Source organism: Oryzias latipes, chromosome 8, assembly GCF_002234675.1.
Source record: "Oryzias latipes chromosome 8, ASM223467v1".
Classification (NCBI taxonomy): Eukaryota; Metazoa; Chordata; class Actinopteri; order Beloniformes; family Adrianichthyidae; genus Oryzias; species Oryzias latipes.
Window position 1 is genome coordinate 20,016,539 of NC_019866.2, and position 27,412 is coordinate 20,043,950.

The 27,412-nt window shown below is 41.0% G+C and overlaps 1 protein-coding gene across 4 annotated transcripts; it reads left to right on the forward strand.

The window, feature by feature from the left end:
• Positions 1-252: 252 nt before the first annotated feature.
• On the forward strand, positions 253-27,242 carry triobp (TRIO and F-actin binding protein). Of its 4 annotated transcripts, none has more exons than XM_023957965.1 (14): positions 253-720; positions 857-968; positions 2,545-2,616; positions 10,385-10,441; positions 10,730-10,798; positions 10,990-11,079; positions 11,284-11,393; positions 12,017-12,443; positions 12,800-13,031; positions 16,152-16,251; positions 17,111-17,270; positions 19,886-19,987; positions 25,892-25,978; positions 26,114-27,242. In XM_023957965.1, exons 1-14 carry the CDS (start codon positions 509-511, stop codon positions 26,273-26,275), a joined length of 1,992 nt encoding a protein of 663 aa, XP_023813733.1. In that variant the 5' UTR covers positions 253-508; the 3' UTR covers positions 26,276-27,242. The 4 variants fall into 4 exon arrangements, with proteins under 4 accessions (XP_023813733.1, XP_020561118.1, XP_023813734.1 ...); XM_020705459.1 differs by having other exon boundaries at positions 524-720; positions 12,017-12,440; XM_023957966.1 differs by having other exon boundaries at positions 524-720; positions 12,017-12,371.
• The last annotated feature ends 170 nt before the right edge of the window (positions 27,243-27,412 follow it).

Genomic DNA, 27,412 nt, shown 5'->3' on the forward strand with positions numbered 1-27,412 from the left:
ATCTGAAGCTAACGGAAGAAACCGTGAAGGGTACAGCCCTGTCCCTTTGAGGAAGGACCGAGATGCCACTGATCCACGCTTGCTTCAGAAATCTGCTAAAAGTAGCCCCTTCAATGGCAGGAACCAAAGCAACGTGAACTTGCCTCCGTCCACGAACAGCAACCATGACCCTCCCGGATACTCTGTCCTCAAAACAACTTTAAATGGAGAATCAAATCCGTCATTTCAGAGAAAAAACTCTCACAGTGAAAAGAAATATGACTCCAAACGGTCACCACAAACGTGGCATGGATCAGCTCATTCTATTCGCAGCTCCTCACAATCTAGAGTTCCCTCAACTTCAAAAAAACCCACGAATAACAACAGAACTGCCTTTGAAACCTCCAGAACACCGAACAGTATCAAATCTGGTTTGGGGAGACACCGCCATGAGGAACGCAGCTCTTCTCCTTCCGGCAAGAGGTTTTCTAACAGCGCACGGTGCCCCTCTCCTGCCCTTCAGATACCAATGCATCTGCATACCTCATCTCAAAGCTCTATGGAGTCTTCAGAGTATAGCCACGTCTCTGCGGGTTCCACAGGGCGGGACAAGGAAGAATACATCATGATGGCTGATCTGCCCAAGGTCAAAATGATACATCCCAGAGAAGGGGCAGGCACTGTGGGCAAGTCACAAAGCCAGCAGCCTGTTCGGAGACAGGAGCTCTTTAAACCAGCCAGGTCAGACCCAATCTACCAAATACTTTGATATCCAACATCTGTTTAATGTTAGAACCATGTGGGTTTTGAAGGTAAACGTTTGCTCAGAGCATCAGACTGAAAGACTGACACGAGGGGACGTTTCTTGTCATTTTAGCCACTCACTGAGCAAACATCCGTCCACAGACTGGGAAGATACTGGAGACACAGAGAGAGACTGGCCTCATGGTGGTTATCTGTCTCGAGCACAATCCTACACCTCATTACAGGTGAGCAGTTGGAGAGAAGCTCACTATTTTCACTCCAGTGTTGTAATCCTGTGTTCTTACACAATGACCGTGCAAAACTAAAGGCTCAGTCACATGCACCTGTACAGCGGGTTGACCTGTACGGACGGGGGCTGTGGGATTTTTGGGTTATCCGGGCCTGTAAATGTTTATGCAGAGGACTGGTGGCATCTTAACAGGAGCGCAGGTGGGTATTGCAGTTCCCTTGAGGCCTGTGCCACCCCCTTAAGGGATGTCATGAAAATGGAACATACTATTGTCATGAGTGTGGTAAGTGGATTGTGAAGTATCTGTAAGGCAAATGTTAATTACAGCCCTTATGACATAAGGGAGATGCTGTTGTACGCCGCACTCTCGTCATTGCTAAATTGTGCATACTGGCTTCTAACTGACTGCATGCCAATGTCACACCATTGATTGTATAAAGAGAACTGGAGAGAGCTATTATTCCCTCATCACGTTCCAACCAGGAAGGCAAAATCCCATAGACTTCTATAGAAACGCTTTTACTCAGTCATTCTATTTGTCAGAATACCCATTCTTTGTCTGACACCTTATTTATATATTATTTTTTTTCTTTTTTTCTTCTTTTTTGCTAGTTGTTAAAAACTGGCCAATCAGAGGCCTCTATGAAAGCATGTGTTGCCTAGTGGCCACCACCTCGAACATTTGATTGACAGATTTCTTCTGAGCCTGCTTTCAGTGGAAGGGATGTGGACTCGAACAAGCTCACTCCTGATTGATTACAGTTGTTGCCATAGAAACGTTAACTCAGACCGACAAGGACCAATCACTTTTGTCTGACTCCAATACGGCAAAATTTGTCTCACTGGAAAATGGCAACTGAATCTGCTTCATTTTGCTGGAGCTGGAAATAAGGCATTTTCTATGGATGACGTCACACGCACTCAGTCCAGTTCTCTTTATACAGTCAATGTGCCGCACACACCAAGTGTGCAGGTGATACATAAGTCCCAATAGGAACAGGTAAGACGTCCACATAAACCACGCTCGGATTGTCTAGTTTTCTAATTTCTAACAGCCAAGCTGCATGCAAGGAGCACTAACCAGCACTAACTTTCCTGTGCCATGTTGAAAAATCTGTATGACACGCCTGCGTCTCACCTACTTCACCCTTACTTACCTTTACGCTTTGTTTTAGTGTTCGCTACGACATGTCACCTGCAACATGCTTGTAAAAAAACATTTGCATGAACATTTTCACTCCATGAGTGCTTCACGACCTTAACATTTTGTGCGGGCCCCCTGCGTGCTTGGTCCAAGTTTGCCAATTTTTTGGCCTAGATAGCCTGTATCCACCTTAAGTGCAGTTGTGACTAAGGCTTACTGACGATGAAGTAGCCCTAAAGGGTTTTATGCAGTAGATCCAGCTGGTTCTCTGATGGGAGTTTCATCTGGAAGCTGTTAATGCTTAACCACATCTACAAACTGTACAGCAGCTTTGAAACAAAATCAATACCGGCCAAACCCCACAGGTTTCTGTTTCTGCGTTTGTTTAGTGGGACATTGATTATCTTCATCACTGTGTGCTATCCAGAGATCAGGCAGTCCCACGGCAGACGAGGGCAGCTCTTGGAAAAACAGTCATCACAGATCAGATCAAATGCAGGTATGTGGTCCCACTGGTAAATGAGCAATGTGTTTTTGTCTGGGATGAGTTGAGCTGTACGAAAAGATAAAGTTACACTTTTTTTTTGTTTGACTTTGTTGACTTCCTTCTGTAATTCAGTCCATCTGATCGTCCATCAGCCTATAACAGCACACAGGGGATTGGGAGAAAGATTATACATGTTTTCAAAAATATGTTTTTTCCAAAAATACAGTGGTGGACAAAATTTTTGTTACCCCTCAGTTAAAGAAAGAAAGTCCACAATGCTCACTGAAATGACTTGAAACGTTCAAAAGTAACTATAAATTAAAATTTATTGAAAATTAAATAATCAAAATCAGCATTACTTTTGAGTTGTTGATTAACAGAATTATTTAAAAAAAAACTAATGAAATAGGGCTGGACAAAAATGATGGTACCTCCATAAAAGACTGAGAACTAATTGCCCAGGGGGTCATGATGACCTCAGGTATGTCCTTTAATTGACATCACTGCTGTTTTCAAACCCATTTTCAGTCAGTCTGCGTATTTAACCCTTGTGCTATCTTAGATGACCCCACCCTTACATTGACATGTTCTCCCTACCATGACAAAGGTGGATAAAGGTGGAAAGATTTCATGTAATCCATGGACACCAGTGAGGTTCACAAATCATTGAAGAAAAAAGGTTCAGCGCACTGTCTAGTGGGGTCTAGATGACCCAACTCCCAATGTTAAAGTGTCTAGGATAGCACAAGGGTTACAGGGAGACAAATAGTCACGTTGCTGTTTGGTGAAAAGGTGTGTATCACACTGAACATGGACAACAGAAAGCGAAGGAGAGAATTGTCCCAGGACATTAGAAACAAAATTATGGACAAATGTCGTAAAGGTAAAGACCATAAAACCACCTCTAAGCAGCTTGAAGTTCTTGTGACAACAGTGGCACTTATTATTCAGAAGTTTAAGACCCACGGGACAGTAGCCAACCTCCCTGGACGTGATCGGAAGAGGAAAATTGATGACAAATTGAGGAGACGGATAGTTGGAACTGTATCCAAAGAGCCCAGAACAACCTCCAAAGACATTAAAGGTGAACTCCTAGATCAAGGTACATCAGTTTCAGATCGCACCATTCGTCGTTATTTGAGCCAGAGTGGACTTCATGGGACACGACCATGGAGGACACCACTGTTGAAGGAAATCATGAAAAAGCCAGACTGGAATTTGCAAAAATGCATGTTGACAAGCCACAAAGCTTCTGGGAAAATGTCCTTTGGACAGATGAGACAAAACTGGAGCTTTTTGGTGAGGCACATCAGTTCTATGTTGGTAGACTCAAAAATGAAGCATCCAACCAAAAGAACACTGTCCCTACTGTGAAACATGGAGGAGGCTCAGTTCTGTTTTGGGGCTGCTTTTCTGCATCTGGCTGAGGGTGTCTTGAAGTTGTGCAAGGTAAAATGAAATCTCCAGATTATCAAGGCATTCTGGATAGAAATGTGCTGCCTAGTGTCAGAAAGCTTGGTCTCAGTCGCGGGTCATGGGTCTTCCAACAGGACAACAATCCAAAACACACAGCCAAAAAACCCCAAGAACGGCTAAGAGAAAAGCGTTGGACTATTCTGAAGTGGCCTTCTATGAGCCCAGATCTGAATCCCATTGAACATCTGTGGAAGGAGCTGAAACATGCCATTTGGAGAAGACACCTGTCAAACCTGAGACAACTGCAGCAGTTTGCTCATGAGGAGTGGGCCAAAATCCCTATTGACAGGTGCAGAAACCTCATTGACAAATACAAAAACCGTTTAATTGCAGTAATTGTCTCAAAAGGTCGTGCAACAAAATATTAAGTTATGGGTACCATCATTTTTGTCCAGCCCTATTTCATTAGTTTGTTTTTAAAAATAATTCTGTTTATCAACAACTTAAAAGTAATGGCTGATTTTGATTCTTTCATTTTCAATCAATTTTAATTTATTGTTACTTTTAAACGTTTCAAGTAATTTCAGTGAGCATTGTGGACTTTCTTTCTTTAACTGGGGGGTACCAACAATTTTGTCCGACACTGTAATGTGATCCTAACAGGGGCTGACAGTGGAACAGGATCCTATAATCGCATTGTTTATTTTCTGTAAGAAAAAGAAGCCATTTGTAAGAACCCCTGATCCCACTACTTGGAGAACAACAGAAACCTGAACTACGGTAATCATTTTCCATGATGCTATCAGGATCTCTGATTCTTTAAGAGGAAATCAAGTTATTCAAACCACATTGCTGCCATTCTTGGAGACTTGAACCTGCATTTCAATCAGGTTGAGGTCTGGACTTTGTGTCACCTTTATGCTATTTTTTTTTATCAGCCATTCTGCTGCAGATTTTCTGCTGTGGTTGGTATTTATTGTCCTGTTGCATAATAAGGTTTCAGCTAATCTCCTGGACAGATAGCGCCAAATGCATCTATACGTTGGTATATAAGAGTAGTGTTCTTAAAACTATTGCTGTTAAATGAGTCATTTCTGTTTTGGTTTTGATCGTTAGTTTTTTAATACTAAACACACTGATCTAACCCTTTAAAATTATGCATTGGATTGTTGGATTATTGACCCTTTTTCCAAGCATCACACGCTTCAACTGCCTTGATATCCCCTTTGAAACAGACTGGTCAAATCCCAACTTCTTAAAGAAAAAATCACTTCTTTGAGAGAACTTCTGACGCTTCTGTCCTCCATGTTGTTTTATCCGCTCATCTTGATGTTCAAGCCTCTCAAGATGCCAAGATTTTTGCTTCAACAAATGTCTATGATGATAAATAGTTGTCACAAACTGTCACTCCAGCTTTTGAATAAGTTATTTAGTTAATTTCAGGTTAAATTTATCTACTTTAAAGACTACCATAGTTTTTTTTTAATTGGATTTCAGCAAACATTACAATATGGACCCTGTGTAGTTCACCTGTGGGCTGAATTGATGGGCCCCAAGTGGGTTTGTCCGTGGTGGCCCCAAATGTTTTGCACTTGTGAACACCGAGTGCCTGTCATTTAGGTGGCTGGGAAAATTATTACCAATATATATAGGACCCAGCAACTCTTAAATAATTTCCTTGGTGGGACCAAGTTGAGGCCCATTACGGCTACAACGTGGGTTCTTAGTGGGTCGGTCCACAGGTTCCATATGGGTTTTGACTTTCTAAAAGGGTTGTCAATGGGAAAATGCTTCCCTTCAAAACCTGTCTCCACGGGTCATTTGAGGAACCAACCAGTGTTGCCAGGTTGGGCAATCACCCAATTAGTGGTACTGTTTCTAAATTTGTAGGCAAAAATTGCTTTGGGTGGGCGGACTTAATTTGGACTTTCTTTGGCAACTTCCCTATTGAAATCTGTTTCAACCAGAAATATGGGTTCAGGGGAGGCAGGTGAGCCAGTGCCTCACCTGACATAAGTGAACTCCCATTTGTTCTACTGTGAATAAAGTTCAAAAGATGTCTGTTATTTTGTGTTTTGCTCTGACTGATTGCAAAAACAGTGGATGTAAAATCATTAAAAAAATGTCTGAGTTGGACTTCCAATTGAAACGTGAAGTAATAAATAATGGATTATTAATTACTCCCAATTACAGCTAATGAATCACTGCTTTACTTTTCGGCGGGCAGTTTTTTATCAGTTCTAGGAGCTATTAAATGACGTTTGTGCTGGAAGTCTGTGACTATCTGGCAACACTGGAACTTAAACATTTGCTACTTCTGGAATTTTGTCACAGTAGAAAAGGAGAATAGGGAATGACGCTGGCTGGCTGCATTTTTCATTATTTACAGAGTTAAAATATAACAATAACTCTTCAAGTTTATTGGGGAAAACTTCTAAAAGAGTTCACTATATTACAAAAACACTACAAAATCTCAACCAGAGCTGTTGGTCTTCCCCTAAACAGATATCAATCTTTTGTGCAAAATTGTTACATCTGGCTTGTCCTAAGACTGCAGCTGGAAATGATAGAAGTCAAACTTTTTTTACTTTATTCTGTTTTTAGCCAAAATCCAAAAGCCTGTGTTGTTTTCTATGACATTGTTTCTGCAGAGCAGCAGGAGTTCATTAGAAATCTCTGAGTAATCTCACCCATGCATTCTGACAGCCATCTGTTTACATGCTGTCCTGCTAGCTTACAGCCTTCTCACAACCACAGCCTAACATTACCAGCACATAAAAAATGGTGAGCTATCAAGCAGTACAATTATGAGCCAGCTGCCAGCTTGGACGAGGAATTTTAAGACGTACATGGACTTGGTCGTCCACAAGTGGATGCATCAGAATGTAATGGAGCTGGGAACGCCTTGTGGAACGCCCATCGTTTTTTCTACAAATGCGATTTTTTTTTCAATTTTTTTTGTCTGCTCCTGATTCACAAATAAAGAAACACTCAGGAATGCGATTTTAAGCTTAATTTTAAGATTTCTTTTATTTCATTTTCATTAGAAAACTGCCAGAGGGATATGTTAAAAACACATAAAACATGTGGGTCTTTAGCTGGATATTTTACCCTGGTGGGCCCCACCTAAATTACAGGTAAGTCCCCCTTGGTGCCCAAATAGGCAAAACATTTGGGGCCACCATGGAACCTGTGGACTAACCCACTTGGAGCCCATTAATTCAGCCCACATGTAAATCATATGGGGCCTATATGGAAATGTTCGCCAGAGATCTATGATGATAATTAAAGAATAGCACCAGAGCTCTGTTGTCACAAACTATCACTCCAACTTTTCAATAAGTTATGCTGTTCATTTCAGGATTTATCTACTTTCAAGACTCAGTTTATGTATTTATTTTTGACCAGACTTGGTTCAAACTATTTGTCTTGATTTTAACCAAAAGATATTCCTCCTATTTGCTAAACTTCCTTAAGGTTTTTTGTGTGAGTTCATGCACTTGCAGAGTTATTTCATAAAGTGTCTGAATGTTGTCAGTTGTGGTCTGCTGAGACTTGTGTTGAAATTCCTGAGCTGAGAGCAGTAGCTTCTGTGGGCGGGTGTTGGTGGAGGAGGAGGAGGAGGAAGAGGTGAGTCTTTCTCCTCCAAGACCAACGATTTTCTGTCAGGTAAATATGGAAATGTTTTTGCTCCAGGGGAAAAGTGGAGCCATGAAACCTGGAACTGGATTCAGTTCTTTCACTGTCATACATGGTTGTGTGTTCGGAAACGAGTGGCCCAAAAACATAAAACGCTCCTCGTTTTGTTTTCGTTTTTGACATTTGGGGTAAGCCCGCTTTTGGGTTCGCGTGTTGTTGTCTCAAACTGTGGATCCGCCCAGGAAGTAACAGAAAGCAGCGAGACACTCGAGAAGCGCAAGCGGAGTTTTTCCACTCTGCGTTTGTCAGAAAGGGAAGAAACCAGCTCCTTTTTTCACAGATGAGTACTTTAAAAGCGCAGATTAATCCCTTTTGAAGCTATGGGCGCTAGTTTCTTGGAGTTCAAATGCGCGTGAATGGCGGAGTTTTATCTAAGTTTGCCTGAGTGAAAAGTTCTGCGCCAAAGCAAGGTGCTTTCTGCCCGCGAGGGGTTAGCTAAACCGTACAGTTTGAACTGAAAGAAAGACGAGTTTCGGGCGCGTGGAATAACAGAAGTTTGATCTATTTTTCTACCTCTCTGCGTCCTGTTATCATGACGGTAAGCTGAATCTTTTTAAAACATGAAAGCGTGCTGTTTATGTTTTTTTTTGCATGTGTCTTCCTCTTCAACTTGCATGTCAAATGAAGTTAGCCGATCTTAGCTCAATTTTACGAGACCTTAATGTAAATTAGCTTCATTTAGCTAGCTAAAACGTAATTATGTTTTATTTAGTTTGATTACTGATGCTGTTTTTCTGTAATATTTCAAAACTTCAAGTTTGTGTGTGTGTGTGTGTGTGTTTGTGTGTGTGTGTGTGTGTGTGTGTGTTGTTTTTTCTTATTTAACTTAAGTTTACGGTGCATGACTTCTTTCAGCTAGTAGGAGCAGCCACACTCCTATGTATTTTTATTATTTATTTACCCCCCTCCCTCTCTATTAATAACATGGTATTTTTCTGGTTTCAAAACGAAAACTACCGAAACCACAAAAAGAAAAAGCAGAAATTCTCAAAATATCACTTGGCACAGTTACAAACCCCTCTGCAAAAACAAAAGTTAAACTATCAAAAACTCCTAAATTTCACGGTACTTTTTAGGACAAAAAATGAAATGTCGCACTTGTTTTGTGTAATTGCATTTTTGAAAGTAATCCTTTCTGATTCCCTTCTTTTTTTGCAAGCAGAGCTTGTTTTTTTACTCAAAACGTGGCCATTTGTTTGTTTTTTTAACTGATCAGTAAGCTTTTTCAATCCAGGAACTGTCAACACAAGAAGCACACACCACCTGGATCCTCCTATTTACATTGTGCAGAGAGCTAACCTATTTAACTAGGCCTAAAGGACAAAGCTCCACACACAATCCTCTTTTATTGTGGCATCAGACAGGGGTTGGGAGGAGTGAAAATTGTCTTAAACGCCATTTCCTCTCTTACTCGTAACCTTTGAAAGTATTAGTGTCATGTTTAAGCATACTTTCCCCTTGATCTGCTGTCTGACCCTGTCTGAGGTCATATAAAGGCCAAGGAGAATTTGTTCGACATAATGTCAGGTGACAGAAAATGAAATTCTCTTTTGGCTGAAAAATGACATGGATTGAAAACAACTAGGTTGATTTAATAATCACATGATTGGAGTTTTGAATGATTCAAATGATGTATGTAAGCTAAAATAACAGACTAGTTGATTTTTTTTTGTTTATTTAGCTTTGTGTGGAGCACTAGAAAGTAGCCAGACTGTTACATTTTTTAGATTAAGGAAAGTAGGAAGCTGCAGAAGTTCCTGGAAGAAAGAATAAAATCAACAAAAATATAGTTTAAAGAGGGAGATAAACAGAAAAAAAGATTTTTACTAGAGGATGTAAAGGAACAAAGTCTCAAACTGATCTAAAATGAAGAAGCACGAGTTAAAGTGGGTTAAAAAAAAAAAGCAAGTGGGAGTGTAGTGCCTGAAGGAGATGAGATGACGAATGCAAAGAGATTATAAGTAAGGAATGTACACGAGAATGAAGCAGATAAGAAAGTGAGGAATGCATGTTAGGAAAAGAAGAAAATTGCCTAATCTTAATCTGGGATCGCCACATCTTGAGGTACCTCGCTCATATTCTCTCTTCCTGTTGTGGTGTCAAAAGCAAAGGCGGGCGTGCTGCAGTGCAAAAGAGCAGCAACCTGTTGTGCAAACAACCTGTTGTAAAAATACCATTGCAATGCATAGCACATTCTGTATGATCATGTTGATTTTAATTTGTAAAAATCCTATTAAACATCTAAGTGTTTTTTTCTGTTGACAAAGACCACATAAATGTGTTGTCTTTTTTGATGTCTGAAAGGTTAGTGTAGTGAAACGGAGAACATTTTTCTCGTGGGAAGAACAAATGTCCGTTTCTGTTTCTTGTATATGGATGGAAGCCAGCGGAGGCACGGCTCATTTCTGCTGCGGCGAACGCGTGATGTGAGCGCATGTTGCCGCTATAAGCTTGTTTCTTTCTGTCTTAGTTTTACTCCCCTTTTTGTTTGTTTCTTGCTCCTTCTGTGAAATCAGCTCGGGCTTGTTGGGGATTTGTGGCTCAACAAATGAATGGCTTTGACGTACAAAGACATCACACAGTTCCTTCCTGCCACTTTTGTTCATCCCTCTTGTTCATTCAAATGAAGGATGATGAAAGTGACTCTGCGTCCTGTGCTCCACAGCCTGACCTGTTGAACTTCAAAAAGGGATGGATGTCAAAACTGGACAACAGTGGGGAGGTAATGTCTCCTTTTTTTTCCTTTTGTCCCAAACAAGTAAGACTGTTTGTGTTATAATTACAAGTGTCTGCTGTCAGTGCTGATGGTTTTATGGCGTGAAGCATACCATGTGTCCTTTCTCTCTGAATGAAATGCTTGAGTGAACCAACTTCCCCCTTCTGTCATCACATGACGTTTAAGATGGTGCCTTCTTGTTTCCCCTGATAGTTGTTGATCTTTCAGATTGGTCCTTTTGTCACAGCTAATGTTCTTTTATGCTGGTGCTAACCTCAAACTGTGTTTCTTCAGTGGAAGAAGCACTGGTTTGTTCTGACTGACGCTGGCCTGAAGTATTACAGAGATTTGACTGCAGAGGAGGTGTGTTTATTCATTTAAAAAAAACCTGTTTGTTTTACTTGATGTTTTACTACAATACCACATAATCTCTTGAATTTTACTCATTAGTTACTAGCAGGATACTATTATAAGTGTCCAGACTGTGCAATTTACAGCAAAAATAAACACCTGTATGGTGGAATTCAGGGGATTGTTTTCTGTTTTCTCTACAGAAAGATGACTTGGATGGGGAGATTGACCTGAAGTCCTGCATTAAAGTGTCTGAGTTTAACGTGGAGAAGAATTACGGCTTTCAGATCCAGGTAAGAGTAGGATTTACTTTCACTTTTTTCTAATCACTTTCTTGCATTTGTTGTCAGCTTTAACCACACCTACTTTCCGTTTCTCCTGTCTTTTCTTTTCTCCTTTTCTTCCTCTTATCTTTGTTTGCTTTATCTTCTCAATCTGAGCCCACTCCTGTCATTTTCTTTGTGCTTCACCTGATTTCTCTTCTTTTGTGTCTTCAGACTCGGGAAGCTGTATTCACGCTGTCTGCCATGACAGCTGGAATCAGGAGAAACTGGATAGAAGTTTTAAAGAAATGCATTCAGCCCAGCAGCTCTCCGGACCTCACACGGTAAAAAGGATTTCATAAATATTAGAAAATTGTACTGTAATTTCAAGTGTTTAACGTAATTTTGGAAAAAGTTTTTCCTTGTATGTAATTGGTGACAATTTTAGCTTTAGGCCTCATTCAAACTGCCAACCCAAGTGACATAAATCCCTGAAATCTGGACCGGATCACTTGAAAATGTGATCCAAGATCGTAATCTGATCTTTTCCTGTTTGTCCTTTTATCAGACTTTTATGTATATTCATTCTATATCTGCAAGAAACCCAAGTATTGCAGACATTCAATCTTTGGTTGCTTCCTTTACTTCCCAACAATAAATGATAAATGTCAGTACAAATTACACCTTTGAGAGACCCCCCCCCCCATCTTGAAGGATGCTGTACATTATTCTGAGCTGCACACGTGGGTCACTTCAAGAGTCCAGCCCTGGTCACTCTAGAACCTGATATGAGCTGGATAGCTTTAAAGGAAATTGTCAATGTTTATCTTAAAAAATAGCCTTTGTTTAACAGACAGGAACAGTGGAGAAAAAACCAGCAGTCTAAATGCCGCCAATGTGTGTCTCTCTGAGCTTCTTAAATAAAAAAAAAAGGGTTGTTTAAGTAACTCTTGAATTCTTTTTCTAGATTACCAGACAACAGCAGCGACAAGGAAAACTCCCACACTCACGTCCCACTCTCTTCCCGCCATGCCGAGTCTCCGTCAGCCGTCTCCACACCCTCCCTGACTCAGCACAGGTTTGATTACGTGGAGCTGTCTCCCGTTCTCGCCTCCTCAAGCCCCCTTCCAGCCAGCCAGCGGGGAGCAGGAGAAGGCCATGTGAGGGAGCAGAGCCGCTGGCAGGAGGAGGTGAACATGAGCAGCCAGTGGGAGGCCGTCCTGTCCAGGAAGGCCAGCGGTAAGGGCGCGAACCCAAGACTGCGTTTGGAGGAAGAAATTGAGAGAAAGTGGGCGGAGTTGGAGCGAATGCCATTAAAGGAGGTGAGCTCCTTGCCACCGCATGGATCACGACCTTCTGGCCAAACTGCCAACGAGGCGCTGCAGAGGGAGGTAGTGCGTGGACATGATTTTCCAATTTGCAATATACTAATACTGCAAATTAACCCTTCATCTGCCCAGATGAAGTAAAGCTCTTCTTTTTCTGCCTTTAAAGACTTTTAAAAACTACTTCCTGACCTATCTGTGCTCCCTCAGCAGCATTATAATCCAGATTTAGATGCATTTAAGAATGATTTGGAAAGTAAATCTGTGATTATGCTTCTGAAGGGCCCCTGTGCTTTGTTTGGGTGTGCTGTAGTTTGCATCTGACTTTGCTGCCCCACATTTTGCAGATCTACTTTAAAAACCAAACAGTTTCGGTTTAAGTGTCACATCTCAGTGGGCTTTACCTCCTTCTCTATTCTTCTCAGGTGGCGTCACTGAGGCAACAGCTGGGGCAACTACAACAGGAAGGGGGAGGGGGCGACAGCCTATGGGGCGGCTGTGGCCCAAAGGCGCCTTGCAGCCGCAGCCTGGCAGCCATGGAGCGGGCTCACCAGCAGGCACTGGAGGAGCTTCAGAAGCAGCACGAACGCCAGATCAGAGAGATGGAACACGAGAAAGAGAGGCTGCTGCTGGAGGAGATGCATGACACGGCAAGGGGTCAGTTTCCTCCGATTGGAGGGTTTCAGCACATTGGGATAGGGAATGTTCAGTCAGACAAAAATATCCATTACTATTTGTTACAGAGTGTTTCTAATAATTTCCCTTAAGAAAGTCACTTTTTACGGTCATAGAGACATCAGAAAATCCCCTAATGTCTGTTGCTCCTCCCCCCACATTTGTTTTCAAAGTGTAGCAGTAAAAGAGGTTTGATGCCGCAGAGCTGTGGTCAGAGTCTACCGCACTCGCACACTACGCTCAGTCAAAAACAAACCTCAAAGCTCATCATGTCTGCATTTCCACTTGTTAGTAGAAAAACAAAAGTGTTTACAGTGCAAGAAAGAAGAGCTTCAGATAAAAAGCAACAATTAGAGCTAAACATGGCATAACAAAATGTCTGGACATGTAAGATTCCTAAAATTGCAATCATATTTCAATCTATTGTAAAAGTGTTCTCAGTGTTTTTTAATTATGATTATGCAATTTTTAGCCAAAATTTAAAAAAAACAGCCTCACTTTCTAAGAGGGTTTCTGCAGAGCAGCAGGAGTTCATTAGAAATTTGCCTCTAAGGGGTGGGTGGGACTGGGAGCAAGAAAATATCAGTTCATCAAATCCAAATGTCAAGTTTTTAATGCAATTTTATGATTTATCTTTAAGGCAGCTGCATTTCTGTTTGTTTGAAATGTAAGAATTATTAAATGAATATTAACAGTTCCACTTCTGTTCAGTATAAATCACTAATTAGGAAAATAAACCTTTTATATAACCTCATGTAATCAAATTATGTTTGAATGAATCTTAATGGGTTCAGAGGCTTACTTTCACCAAGAGCCTCAGTACTGAGTATGAAATTGCGCAAATTGTATTTGTGATACAATAACCAAATCAATTCGCCTAATGGAAACATGACGATTTAGAAAAAACTGGCATTTATCAAAAAACGTTTTTTGTGCTTGGAGGAGGTGTTTTTTGAGGCGTATCGAAATAGACATATTTGCAAAACTGTAATGGAAACACTTTTTTATTGAGAGAATCACATGACCAACAATCAGATGGCAGTGCGCTTCTTGGTAGGAACTGGCTGCGTTGGGCGCCACACAGCAGGCGCCACAAGAGGGTCCACAGCATCGCACAGCTCATTAAAAGCTGCGTGTCATGCAAAATTGTTGGATCCACGGCTTCTCCGTAAAATCACCAACCACCATTTCCCAAAAATCGCTTTATCCGTAGCCGCTCCCTCTTGAAAGGAGCTCGCCACTCCATGGGCTGAATGAGACGCTGACGTGTCCTTTGATAGATGATGATGGGCGCTAGTGCCGTGGCAGAAATTTGAATGTATCTTGTCTTGTTATCAAACAAGGATTTTAAGGTTGTTGTCTAAACAGCTAAAGAGCACCAGGATGACAATGACAATAAAAGGATTTCTGATTTACCCGTTAACTTGTTGGAACATTTATTTTTTAACACGGCTAAACAGGCTTCTCACATGCGTCTGTGTGTCTGGCTCGTTGACTTATGTAGAGACTGTCAATGGTCTAGCTGTGCGGCGCTGCTGTGACATCATCCAAATGCTCCCTTTTTGTGTATTTTAAAAATAAAAGCCAAAAAAAAGATTTTTCATTTTCAAACTCTAACTGCATTTTTTGACTCCAAATTAAAATGAAAAAGCAATTTGGGCCGCGGGGCTTTGCTCTCCGCTATGCGAAGGCGGCTGACGGTCCGAAGAAAAAAGCTTGTCCGGGGGAGGGGTTTCGACAAACCGCAGTGCGTCGGCAGAAGGCGGAAATGCTGCTACGTAGTCCTGAGAAGCTGTGTAAAATCATCAGACGTTCACAACCATCCCAAAGCCCTCTTCTCTGCTGCGAACACAAAGCTCCACTGCTCCTAGCATGTCTGTCTCTTAGCAGCCGGACACACGGAGACAGCACTGACGTCATCGCCCCGCCTCCCCGCTGGAAATGCTTACTCGAATTGAATAATGTGACAATGTTCGCAGGGTGGATGTTAAAATGAAAATGCAATCCCCTTTTTGCATTTTCATTTTAAATATGACACAGAATAAGCAGTTTTTAAGTATAAAATGAAAAAGCATTTTGAAGTATTGATTTTTCATTTTAATTTGAGTCATTTGATGCAGTTACATTGTGAAAATTAAAAAACATTTCTGTTAATCCATTTTAATTGTCAAATTAGACATTTCTAAATGAATTATGCCACACATTTACCAGAGCACTTTTTGAAAATGAAATGTCAAATACTATTTTCTTTATCATTTTAATTAAATGACAGAATAATCAATGTTGAAGAAGAAAATGAAAAAGCATTTTGGCGGTTTGCTTTTTCATTTTAATTTTGAGTGAAAAAATGCAGCTTCATTTTGAAAATGAAAAAGCATTTCTGGTTTTGACTTTATTTTTATGCTACAGAATCGCTTCCATATTTGTGAATCAACTTAAAGCAATACTTGTTCTCATCCATCGCCATGGTTTTGAATGACTTATTGAGTGAGTTGGTTTGTGTTTATGAGCACAATTAGGATTTAATGGATACAGTGTAACTGCAACATTTTGTTTTATTGAAATTTTAAGTTTTTAATTTCGATAGTTTTGTGATGTGGAAACATCTACTGATGCTGACGGATTCTTATCACGGAATAAAGCCTCGAACTCCATCCGTTCCAGACGTTTTCCTATCCTCTATGCAGAGTGAAAGTTGAAACTTCCTCATTGGATTCAGAAATATTGACAGGGTTTTCAAGATTTTGGTTCTGTTTGATGTTGGTGGTCACAACGTAATGTTCAGCTCTGTCCTGTTCACTGCATTTTAGTTACTTCTTTCTAAACTTATCGGTGCCCATGATTGAATCAAACGCTGTTGATTGTGTAGTCGTCACATTCAGATTGCTTTATGTGGATAAATAGATAAGAACAGATTGTCTGTGTTCAAGCAAAAAAAAAATGTTAATTTGAGCTACAGAATGATGAACCCAAATCCTTCTAATTAGCTCAACTTGCTAAGAGAAATTTGTCATAAAACTTTTATCTTTTACATTTTGTTTTCATGCCCTCTGAATTAGCTGGCTGCTTGTTGTTATGGTAACGCGTGTGCTGGTGTTGCAGTGATGGAGGCTTTGAAGAAGAAACACAAAGAGGATCTGGAGAAAGCGGTGGAGAGGCTGAGCGCTGGACTGGACTTGCAGGCCTCACAAGAGCAACAACAGTAACTTCTACTTTTCTAACTTCTAACTTTCTACTTCTAACTTTTTGGTTCATTTTGTGGCATGGAGAGTTTTTGGCTGCTCTTTTTTTTTTTTTTTTTTTTTTTTTTTTAGCGGTTCCTGCGAAAGTGAGTCTCAGCACAGACTTAAAGGGAAACTGCCTTCCGGCTGTTCTAACTGACACAATAATTAAATAGCAGACTTACCAGAACACAGTTTTTTTTTTTTTGACTATGCAAACACAGAGTATCCAAATTGCTTAAACCCTTCTGCATTTGCAGCCAGCTTTAGGAATCAATGATTATTAGCTTTGCTGTCAGAACAGGCCTGCACTAATTGCAGTGAATGGATCTGTTGTTGCTTTGGAGTAGCAGCTGCCTGACAACAATAGCGCTCTGTGAAATAAAGTGCAAACTTCACAGCAGTGGAGACTCTTGTTGATGTGAGCGCATTGCCACAGTGGTCCTGTCAGGCTCTTGAGGAATGTAGAAGTGGCTCTGGGATTAGTTTCCCTTTGTGGGCTTCTCAAGGCTTTTGACAGAGACTATCTCAGAGGCGGCCTCTGGAACCCGGGTTTTAGAGCTTCTGTCTTCTCTTCTTTTTCACTTCTCGTACTCTTCCTCATTTTTGTGGTTTCTGGTTGTATGTGAAGAGGTTCTACAGCCACAACAGGAAATTCTTGAGTCACGAAGAGAGGGAGAACACAAACTATTTTGTTTTTCACGATACAGTTACTCTGTAATGAGATGCAGTTAAGGTAGAAAACAGAAGAGCTTCATCTTATTCCAAAATGAGGATGAGTAGAGTTAGAGCTCATGAATAAAGGCTGTGACTCTAAAACCCTTTAACCTGTCTTTGCAGAGCTGAAACTCAGGCCATGAAGAGAGAGCTGGACGGTTTGTCTGAACGCTACTCTCAGAAGTGTTTAGAGCTGATCCGAGCTGAGCAGATCAACGCCGACCGAGAACGCGAGGTCAGCCGTAAAGAGAGGGACATGGAGCAACTGAGGAAGGAGAACCTGGTGAGCTTAGCAGCAAACTGCAGTGCTTTACTGAAGAGATAAAAATCTGGATTTTTAGCAGCTTTGCTCAGGCTAATGGTCCTCCAAAAACGGACTTGAGAACATTTACAAACCCACATTCAATTTGAGTAGGGATGGGTACCGAGCCCCGGTACTGCACGCGGAGCAAAAACGTACAGGTAGAAAAGACCCACCGCTTATGTTCCAGACCCGCGACAAACTAACGGCTGCTTCCTAAAACTTAATAATACTTAATAGCTAATGATATTCATCATATATAAAGTTAATATAATTTATTGGGTTTACTGGATTTAAAGAAAAATAAATAAATAGAAACTAATCTGCATCAAAGTGAATTTGTTTCCATCATCTCACTTAACTTAACTCTGGTGTTTGACAGACAGAAAAGTCTGTTCAAGGTTGTGGAAAATGGACAAAAGATTAAAGGAAATATCACGCTTATAAAGAAAAGAAATAATGAAATTAAATAATTACCGTAATTTCCGGACTACAAGCCGCTACTTTTTTCCTGCGCTTACAGCCCTGCGGCTTATTCAGTGACGCGGCTAATTTATGGATTTAATTAGCGGCCGCCATGTACGTACTTTCGAACTCAGTGAATAGTTTGTATTCTTTATCTAACACCAAGCACAAGACATTTATATTCAACACACCTCTAAGCAGCCAAACAGCATGGACTTGACTCCAGGTCTTAGACACTTCAGTCATGGTTCAACAAAATGAAACACGCATGCCCAGCCGCATCCCAGAATCCTTTGGTGCCATTAGACCCAATGTGCACCAGATCGCCGCTACAATATGATGAAGCTTTCAAGTTAAAAGCAATTGTTAAAAGCAGCGTAAAAAAGTCCACCGTCACCAACGGGTTTGGAAAAGCCGGTTTGCTGCGTGACGGAGAGAACAGCGCATGGAGTGAATGTACACTCCATTTACGGTTTCTAAGGAAACCGTAAAAGCGGAATTTTGCTTTGAAAAACTCACAGCCTCCGTGTGAGCTGGAGACATCTTCTCCTGCTGATTGAGCTGCGGGGCCGATGGCAGTCTGAAGGCTCCCACACGTAACAACGCATCCGCCCCTCATAAACAAAACGTACAGTATTAAGTCCGATTGCTTTGCACAGAAACGATTTGCTCCGTTCACCGGCGCAATGGGGACGAAGCGCTCCTCCTTGAAGCCGCCCTGGCCAGAGCTGTCGGAGTAGATAGGAAGGGGAGACAAGGAGCGCGCGGGGCGGGAGCGGAGCGCAGAGGCGTCCGCGGAGTGCAGAGGCTTCTGAATTCTGACGCACGCGCCGCACTGAGGCGCGCGTATCAGGCTGAGGCGCGCGCATTTCAGTCGCCGCTGCTTTATTTTACCGTTGTGTTTTCTAACCTGTCCTGTTACTCCCATAACGCTGCTGCGACACAAGCGGAAGGAGAGCTTTTCCCGTTCACCCCTCCATGCACTGCTGATACTCATTCTTAAACACGTACAACAGTATGGCGAGCCGGGCATTGGCCCCGCCTTTAGCCCCTAAGACTCATGGGAAATGTGGAATCGCGGATGTAAATTTCCTCATCATAACTGAGGGATGTAATGTTGATTATATGGTTACTGTTTGTAATTTTATGTATGATACCTAGATTGTCAATAAGTAAAAAAAAAAAATGAAATAAAAACACCATAACTGAGGGACTTGTGAACAGAATAGAGGTCCATGCTGTTTGTCAGATGTCGATACACTCAAGTACGTGACCCAGAGGCAAAACTGGCATCACCCACAATGTGCTAATGAATTGCACTCACTCTGGGATTCTGGCCGTGATCTGTCAGGATGACAATATCGCCTAACACATGCGCGGCTTGTACTCTGCCGCGGCTTGTGTATGTATTAAACTAATTTTACACGTGAAAATGGATGGGTGCGGCTTGTAATCGGGTGCGCTTTGTAGTCCGGAATTTACGGTAAATAAATATCCTGTCTGGAACATTCTCATGTATAAAGTAAAATGTTTTGTTAAAAAAGCCAGGTTGCAAAATGAGGAAATAAAACACTTTATGTTCTCAATTTGTTATTTATTTATTTATTTTTCGTCCTTAAAAAGTATTGATAAGAGTACCGTTAAAATACCGGATCGATAAGCAGTATCGATAAGAGTCGTAGCACCGTTAAAACCTTAACGATACCCATCCCTAAATTTGAGACAAACATTTTCCTGCAAACTTTATACAATTTATAAATACAAGTGAAAGTAAAGAATAAAGACCTGTTTTGATGACCTAGAAAGGTAATAATAATCTATGTGCATAAATACGACTCAATCAAACTTTGTTTGTGCAATATTCAATGTAGCTCAGTCGGTTGGTCCTGCTGATACGCAGGAAACCAGCGTTTAAATCGCAGGATGCACAACAATGAGCTTCATCCAGTTTGGTTCCCTTCACGCTACTGCCCAACTATGTAGCCACTAGGGGGCCAAAGTCTGGGTCTCCCTGTGCCCGTCCCCTGCCTGGCGGGAAGACAGGAAAACCACCTAAGTGAATCAGACTTTCTGATGAGCGGAAAGGTGAACAGCATCTCTATAATCTGTATAACAACATTTTTTTTCCTCAGGACCTGAAGGCTCGTTTAAAAGAGGAGATGATGCGAGCGCGATCCACCCGCACGGATCAGGGCTCTGACGACGCCAAAGACCGGATAGCCTGTGAACTGCAGGTACTATCAGGATGCATATACTTTCTTTTATTGCCTTTTTAACACATAGTTGAGAGATAAACATATATTAGAAGTGATAAACCATATGAGTGAAATACAGAAGGACGAAAAAAAAGAAATCCGCAAAATAAAAAAGCAAAAAAAAGAACCAAAACAAAACAAAAACCCCTTGAATTGAATCTACAAGGTTTTATTTTCACAGAACGATCTGAACGGGGCAGAGGTTTACATCTAATACTTTTAAGTTCCTGGTTTCTGAAAAACCTTTTTTCACAAAAAAATGCTACCACAAGAAATGTAGTTAAAAAAAATCTGAAAACATTGGTAGATTATTTTTCTTACAGATGACAAAGATTCAATAAAACAAAGTTGCTGATTTATAGAAGTTGTTTCTGATTTTTTAAATAATGTGATAAAAACAGCAATACATCTATGTTTTCATTGAACACCGTTTTAAAACACTGAGAACTCAACCCAGGCTCTGATCATCTTTGAGGGAAAACCTTTTATCCTATTTTGTTTTTACATAAATTCTGATTAGTTCTGTATTTTAATTTAAACACAGGAACATTTTCCTTCTCAAAATGTCTTAACAGATGCCTGCCTAAGTCCCCCTTGCTGTTGCAAAATTCATAAATGTGCCTTTAACAAGTTTCCATAAGTCAGCAATCTTATTTGATTGAATCTTCATCCTCTGTAAAATGTTTGCGGCTCCTTTAAACGTAGACTTTGGGATGAAGGTGAAGACGCCAAAGTGGATGCTAACAGCTGGATGCTAACTTTAGCTGCGACCGACTTTTAAGGTGTGATGGATAAATAAAGCAAAATAATAATAATAATAAACCTGAATCCACCGCTTTTGCATCTTTATTAACTGCGTGAAACATTCGGAAGTCAGTTGCAGCAGAGCAGCTTCTGGTGCGTGAGAACAACTGTCTCCATAAATCTGTGTGTCGAGGACAATTCCTGGTTTTCTCTTTAAACAGCAGCTTTAAGTTTTTTGTAGTCAAAGGCTCTTCTTCGGTTCCCTCACTGACTCTTTTCTCCCCAAAGAAAAATTCCAAATACATTTATTTGTTTGGTTCTTAGTAGTTTTTTAGCTTTGGGCTACAAACTTAGTAGTCCGAGGCGAGCAGCTGCTTAAAGTCGTGTGACGCGTCACAAAAGACAAATGTGGTGAACGGAATCCGGTAGTTTTCCAAAATAAAACTTTCTTTAGTATCAGAAAATGAACAAAATGGAAATAATTGAAATTAGCGTATCCATTATTTTGTGTCTGTGGCCTCAGGTTCACTACTGACCCGGGGGTTAGAGATCACTGTAGATCAGGGGTCGGGAACCTATGACTCGCGAGCCATATATAGCTCTTTTGATGGTCACATGTGGCTCGCAGACAAATCTTTAAATATATATATTTTTTTTTTCATTAGACCAGTCCTTGTCTGGCGCGATGCGATGCCAGAGGCGCGCAGTAGTAGCGGTGCTTGGAGAACAAAATCTACACCAGCACTATCAGTTACTATTATCTATTATTTCACAGAGTTTGTACCAGCCGGAAACCTGTGAATTGCCGTGCCTAAAACTGCGTGCTCCCATCTCTGAGAAAGAGCGCGCAGTTGCGGGGACGGGATGTTAGAGGAAGAAAGCAGGGGGGGGGGGCACGGCCAGTAAGGTGAATCGCGCAGGGATTATAAAAACGTAAAACCCGCTGCCCGTCACTCACTGCAGCGTGTGAGTGTGTGTTTAGCTCCGCGTCTGCATGTGATCAGTCTTTGTCACATCTACAGAACATTCAGACCTACGATCACGTTTAAAGTCTCAACGCCTGCATGAAGCAGAAACTCACCACGTATCAACCAGACTAGACCATCAGCAAAACTACTACGAGAAATACTCATCATTTATTAGCAACAGCATAACAATGTTATTAAAAAGAATCCACAGACTTATTGTACTTTAAAAATGTTGAAATTAAATCAAATGCACACATTCACTTGTATATTTAGTTTTAAAAATATTGTCGCGGACTGAGTTTAACTTGGCTGTTGGGCCGCGTTATAAGTTCTGGAGTTCATTAAACGCATCAAGCAGAGATCTGATTGGCTCTCAGTTCTGTCGCTCAGGTGGTTGTTAGGTAGTTTGGACCAATGGGGTTCAGCTATGGGCCGAATAAGGCAAATGGGAGGGCTGACGCGGCAGGAGCGAATATAAAGTTGGGAGAAGCGCTCTTGCCTCGGCGGGAGAGATTCAGGAGCTGCTGAATTAATTGTACAGTGTTTGTTGCGGTCTGCAGTAACCAGAATAAAGAACCTTAAAAGAGGTTAAGTCTCCGTGCCTCAGTGTGGGAAAGGGACGCTACATTATTGTATGGCTCTTTCAAAATTACATTTCAAAATATGTGGCGTTTATGGCTCTCTTGGCCAAAAAGGTTCCCGACCCCTGCTGTAGATGATCCATTTCTCCCTCCTTTTTTGACAAAGTTCTTCCTGAGTCTTCTTTCTTATAATTCATCGGTTCCATGGCATATATTTCCTTCATATTTTTTCCAATCGCTGCTGTGTTGGTGACACTGTCTTCTACCAATGTCTTGTGATCGTTTTTTTGAAAGCGAACATTTTCACGAAATATCTGTCTGTTTCAAATACTTTTTTGATATATTGCTCAGATACAAAAATATACTTGTCTTGGGTATATTGTAGCCCAGGAGCCTAATTAGAATAATTTGAATATCCTTCCAAAAGGGACTAACTTTGGGGCAAGACCAAAATATATGGGAGTGATGTACATTTATGTCCCCACATTTTCTCCAACACGGCTGAATTAACAGCGTGTGTTTGCCTGTGATTTTGGGTGTTATAAAATATCTGATCGTATTTTTCCAACGATGCAATCTCCACATCCATGACGACGTGGAAGTCTGCTGTGTTTGCCAAATTAGAAGCCAATCATCTTCTGATATGTTTATACCCAGTTCCCTTTTCCCATTTCTTTTTGACATATGTGGTGTTTTTTTTCCTTTTTTTTTTCCCCCATGAGGTTTTTGTAGAGTGTTGATACGAGTCTGTTTTTTAGAGTCGTATGTTTCAACAATAGCTCTAACATTTCCATTCTCATCTAAATTTGTCTAACTTCTTATTTCTTTGTCAAAGTAATCTCTTACCTGCCAAAACCTAAAATGATCATGGTGTGTCAAGTTTCATTTTTGTTTTATAGCTTCAAAGCATAAGAAGATTCCTATCTCTCTCTGTTTTTTTATACACAGTGCTGTTATTCAGGTATGCATCTACTTTCTGAATGTGAAAATAAAAGGGATATAAGATCTGTTATAAGCCCAACTCCGATCATCTATTGTAAAAGTGCACCCAGTGGTCTTTTCATTTGGATTAAGCCATTTTTAGCCAAAATAAAACCTGTTTTTTTCTAGGAGATGGTTTCTGCAGAGCTGCAGGAGTTCATTAGAAATTCACCTCTGTTACTATTGTCTGTCTCATTCACCTATACTGCACCCTGGTACACCCCCTCTCTAAGACAGTTAAAAGCAAAAGGCCGCCAACTTGAAAGACTCTACACCAAAACCGGACTAAGTATCCATAAAGACATGTACACACAGCACATTCTCCACTATAAAGAGTGCATCTCTAAAACCAAATCTGCTTACTACTCCAATCTCATCAATTCAAATAAAGAAAATTCAAAGATTCTTTTCTCCCTCATCTCTAACATCATCAAACCTCCTGACTCCCTTCCATCACATCTCTATTCAACTGATTTCTGCAACACCTTGGCTTCATTTTTCACCACAAAAATCCACCTTATCCATCAACAGCTCACCCCCTACTCTGCTCCATTTCTATCTTCCATTCCATCTTTTACGTCTGATGATTCGTTTTCTTCATTTACCCTACCCACAGTTAGTCAAATCTCTACATTAATTAAAAAATCCAAACCTTCCACATGCCAGCTTGACCCACTGCCCACCATCCTTGTTAAAGCTACAGCTCCCTCTCTTTGTCCTCTCATCACCAACATAATCCATGCTTCCCTCTCCTCTGGAATCGTTCCTCCTGCATTGAAAACTGCTGCTGTCACTCCCATACTTAAAAAACTGGGTGCAGATCCCACAGACCTCAATAATTACCGTCCCATTTCCAACCTTCTATTCATTTCAAAAATTCTTGAGAAAACAGTATCTGCTCAGCTTCAATCTCATCTGTCCTCCAATAATCTGCCTTCCGTCCCCTTCATAGTACTGAAACTGCTCTTCTAAAAATTACTAATGACCTTCTCCTCTCTGCTGACTGTGGTTTATTATCCATCCTTCTTTTACTTGATCTCAGTTCAGCTTTTGACACCATTTCTCATTCTATCCTCTTGAACAGACTCTCTTCCATTGGCATCTCTGGCACCGTCCTCTCCTGGTTTCATTCCTACCTGTCTGACCGTACTCAGTTTATCCAACTGAAATCTTTCACTTCTCATTCTGTCCCCATCACAACTGGTGTCCCTCAGGGTTCTGTGCTCGGTCCACTCCTCTTTATTATCTACCTTCTCCCGCTTGGTCATATTTTCCAAAAACACCACATCCATTTCCATTGCTATGCGGATGACACCCAGCTCTATCTTTCCAGCCAACCCAACTCCACACTGCCTCCATTAGCACTGGTTGACTGCATCAATGAAGTCAAATCCTGGTTCACCTCAAACTTTTTAAAACTCAATAGCAATAAAACTGAACTTCTTCTGATTGGCACCAAATCCACCCTGAGCAAGACCAACCATTTCTCTCTTTCCATTGACGGCTCCACCATCTCTCCCTCCCCTCAGGTAAAGAGTTTGGGTGTCATCCTCGACAGTAGTCTCTCTTTCACTTCTCACATAAACAGCGTCACCAGATCAGCTTACTTCCATCTACGCAACATCCAACGTCTACGTCCCTCCCTCACTACTCAGTCCACTGCTGTACTGGTATATAGTCTTGTTACTTCCCGCCTGGACTATTGTAACTCTCTTCTATTTGGTCTCCCACAAAAAACCCTCCATAAACTTCAAATGGTTCAGAATTCAGCAGCTCGTATCATCACACGCACTCCCTCCATCAACCATATCACACCTATTCTTCAACAGCTTCACTGGCTACCCATCCCATTCCGCATTCAATACAAAATCTTGCTCTACACATTCAAAGCCTTTCACAACCTTGCACCTCCATATCTCTCTGACCTCCTTCATGTCTCCATACCTGCTCGCTCCCTCCGCTCCTCTTCTTCTATCCAGTTTTCTGTCCCTTCTGCCCGTCTTGTCACCATGGGGAGCCGGGCATTCAGTTGCTCTGCTCCCCAGCTTTGGAACTCACTCCCCCCTGACCTCCGCAACACTGACACACTCCCACATTTCAAATCAAAGCTAAAAACTCATCTTTTCCAAATGGCCTATTCACTTTAACATTAACCTTTTCACGTTTTTATATTTTTTTATTTAATTTTGTATTTATTTAAATTGTTGTTGTTGTTTTAAGTGTTTATTGTATTTATACTGTATACATGCTGTGCGGCGACCTTGAGTGCCCAGAAAGGCGCCTTATAAATAAAATGTATTATTATTATTATTATTATTATTGATGTGGGGCGACCCCCCACACCACCACCACCTCTCATTGTAGAGCGGAGCAGGGAGCTTGTGGCCCACCCAACATATCTTCTTTTTTTTTTTCTTACAAATATGCTCTTTTTCAAATACTCAGAAATGCAATTTTTATCTTAATTTTCATTATATGTGTCCTCCATCAGGAGAAAAATGCCACAAGAACATGTCAAAAAGACCCCTTTTATCTGAGTGGGTCTTTAACATGTCTTCAACCATCAAATATTTACAATTTTTTGAACAATTATCCTCACTTTCTTCCAGGTTGTCCTCAGGATGAAAGACAATGAGGTTCAGTACTTGCAGAAAGAAATGTGCTGCCTCAGGAACGAGTTGCAGTTCCTAAGCAAGGTTTGTATGCAAAATGATCAGATGTAAATGTTTCTGCTGAAATGGAAAAATGTTCATCAAATGTCTGGTTTTGTTGTGAAAAGGATGCCGGGCCTTAGCCTGGAGCATTTTGATAGCTTCTCTTGTGCTCTGCAGGAAAAGCAGTTGGCCTGTGAGCGATTGGCCGAGGCAAACGTGGAGCTGAGTGCAGTGAAAGTCCGAACGGAGCGAGAGATTCAGAATCTGAAAGAGCACTTGAGGCTGGCCATGTTGGCTCTGCAGGAGGGCCAAAAGCTGGGGAACAGCCTGGATCACTGAGAGGCTCCTGCTGGTACCGAAGCTCGCACAGGCAAAGTGACAGACGTGGATTGATGCAGATCAGACATTGGAAGGGCATCCAATGTCCGCCAAAACTTAACTCCAAGTCCCCTTAAAGATTTGGATGTTTTTTTCTTTTCACTTTTTAATGTTTTTTTCTTAATCTGTCACCAAGTTACCTGTATAAAGAAAGGATGCAGGAAAAAAGGAGATGGATGTCTTCAGCTGTGTCAGGAGTTTAACTTTCAGTTATTCTGCCAAGGAGGAGCTATTACTGGCAGATGGTTTCATTACACTGGGCCACATAGTATAAATCAATATATGGAAAAGTGCACTTTTCATTTTTTATTTTTACTTTTGAAAGTACAAGCTTGTAAAAGAGTGCATTCAGTCTACTATTTGTCAAGGGCTATATTTTGTAGATGGAGTTTATATGATATCAACCTTTGTAGTTGATATACTTTTTATGCCACTGTATGTTCCCTGAGACAGCAGGGTTCAGATGCTGTCATCATGTTTACGTTGAAAACGGCACACATTTGTCACAAAAAAGGCTTATTTACTGTAATTCCTTTGGACTTCTGTTTGTGAACGCAAGATCCTGGAATCATCACGATTAAAATGTGACAAAATAGGAGGATTTTGTAATCCCGGCAGGCTGCACGGATCTATGTATATGTGTAGACACGGTTTCAGATGGAGCTTTCATCAGGGATGCACGCACAAACTGTTGTTACATGATGTTTGTATGTTCATGCTTCCCATCTCTCCTGATCATTCTCGGCATCGTCTGCCGCCACAGCAAATGACAGGTGTTGCATAATGAGCCAGTTTTTTTATATAAAAGTTTAAGTTTTGTGAAAATAGCTTTATGTGTTTTGAAAATATATTTAATGTACTATACAGACTGTATGGTCTTTGTAAATTATACTCATTTTTGCAATCAATAAAGTAACCTGAGTAGAAATGTTTTACTAATGTTAATTTATACCCACACATTCAGAGACTGGACTGATTAAAAAGAGGAGAAAACACTGCTAATTAGATATGCTATAATAAAAACTTGAGATACATTTTACTGTGCTATCTGATAGGGTCCAGATGACCCGATCCCTACATTGACGTGTTGTCACTAGC

What these genes read in the sequence shown, in the direction of transcription:
- triobp (XM_023957965.1), top strand. Translation starts at nt 509, where the DNA reads ATGCATCTGCATACCTCATCTCAAAGCTCTATGGAGTCTTCAGAGTAT. An exon ending in GCCTCACAAGAGCAACAACA is followed by an intron (nt 16,252 to 17,110) that starts GTAACTTCTACT and finishes CTGTCTTTGCAG; the next exon opens with AGCTGAAACTCAGGCCATGA. An exon ending in AGTTGCAGTTCCTAAGCAAG is followed by an intron (nt 25,979 to 26,113) that starts GTTTGTATGCAA and finishes TGTGCTCTGCAG; the next exon opens with GAAAAGCAGTTGGCCTGTGA.